The sequence below is a fragment of the Penaeus monodon genome, chromosome 24 (genome assembly GCF_015228065.2).
Source record: "Penaeus monodon isolate SGIC_2016 chromosome 24, NSTDA_Pmon_1, whole genome shotgun sequence".
Taxonomy (NCBI): Eukaryota; Metazoa; Arthropoda; class Malacostraca; order Decapoda; family Penaeidae; genus Penaeus; species Penaeus monodon.
The window spans coordinates 14,282,822-14,284,085 of NC_051409.1; the positions used below are offsets into that span (position 1 = coordinate 14,282,822).

A 1,264-nucleotide genomic window follows, 5' to 3' on the forward strand; every position below is an offset into this window, starting at 1 on the left:
TCTATTCCAAATTCTGATACTTGCCATAAATATCAAGAAAACATAACTTTTATCATTCATTTACACACCTGCTCTGAATCCGGTAGCTTGAGATCAGCTTCAGCATCATCAGCATTAAAGATTGCTGGCAATGTGTGGTTAGCTAACTCATCAGTTCCTGCTCGGCATACACCAATACAAAGGGCACGGCATACTCCATAAAGAATTACTGTTGGTGTTGTGTTGTAAGAGGCTGAAAGTGATGTTCAATTTTAAATCAACAGCATTATATACAGATGCTTCTAACTTTGCACAAATATGTAACTATATGATCATAACAGCCGTACCTCTGAGTAAAGGATTAGGATTTGACCCTAATGCAGACAATATCTGAATTATTCAGTTTGCAATGAACATACAAAATACCAAGGCTTTATTAATCCAAAATAAAATGAATATATGGACAAAACATTTGTAAATAGTAGTATGGCTAAAATTTACTCTTAAAGAATAAAAAATCAATGAAAACCTTAAAGCTTAGACCTCAAGTAGTAAAAATAAAGTTACATATACAGGATGACATCTCAAAGCATATGCATTGGTGCATAGATACTATTCATCAAAAGATGCATAACATAATTTGTGTGAAAGTACATTGCTGATAATGGTTCCTTCAACATAGCAATGCATTTGAACCAATACACTGTAGCATTCACTTTATATCATATAATCATATTTACCTATATATTTATAAAAGATAAAAACAAATGAAAAACTAAAAATGTAATCTAAACAAAATCAAATATGAATATAAATTCTAATGTATAAACTGAAAGAAAAAGAAGAAACTGAAAGAAAAAGAAGAAGGAGAAGATGAAACAAAAAGGATGGACTTCCCTCCACTACAGCGAATGTATGTTTATAAACTATGTATGCTTATGCACACCTATTATCTATCTCCAAAAGAAATTCCAGGGATCTGACCTTATTATGTCAACAATACTCACCAGCAACTTCTATGAAAATGGGTAGGAGGGAATTGTATATGGAAGCAGAAAAGAACTCCTTCCAGTCCTCCAGGAGGTTGGGGGGATAGGACTTCTGGAGGTCAGGATTAGCTTTCAGATTTTCCATCACCTCACTGACACATCCCGCACACTTACTCACTGCACAAGTGAATGTTCCTGACACTGTCTCTACACTGATGCTCTGTGAATGAGAGAAAAAGTTACTATTTTTTTCATTTCATGTCTAAAGGGCATTCTATCAAATTAATTATACAAAC

General features: G+C 33.5%; 1 protein-coding gene across 1 annotated transcript in view; it reads right to left on the bottom strand.

Annotated features, from left to right (window-relative positions):
- The window catches only part of LOC119588613 (E3 ubiquitin-protein ligase listerin-like), a 21,243-nt gene that overhangs the window by 5,712 nt on the left and 14,267 nt on the right, over positions 1-1,264 (bottom strand). Inside the window, exons 17-18 of the mRNA XM_037937253.1 lie at positions 987-1,188; positions 69-232 (exon numbers count right to left, since the gene is read on the bottom strand). Of these exons, the coding sequence (XP_037793181.1) occupies positions 69-232; positions 987-1,188 (366 nt within the window). The remainder of the gene's footprint in view (positions 1-68; positions 233-986; positions 1,189-1,264) is intronic.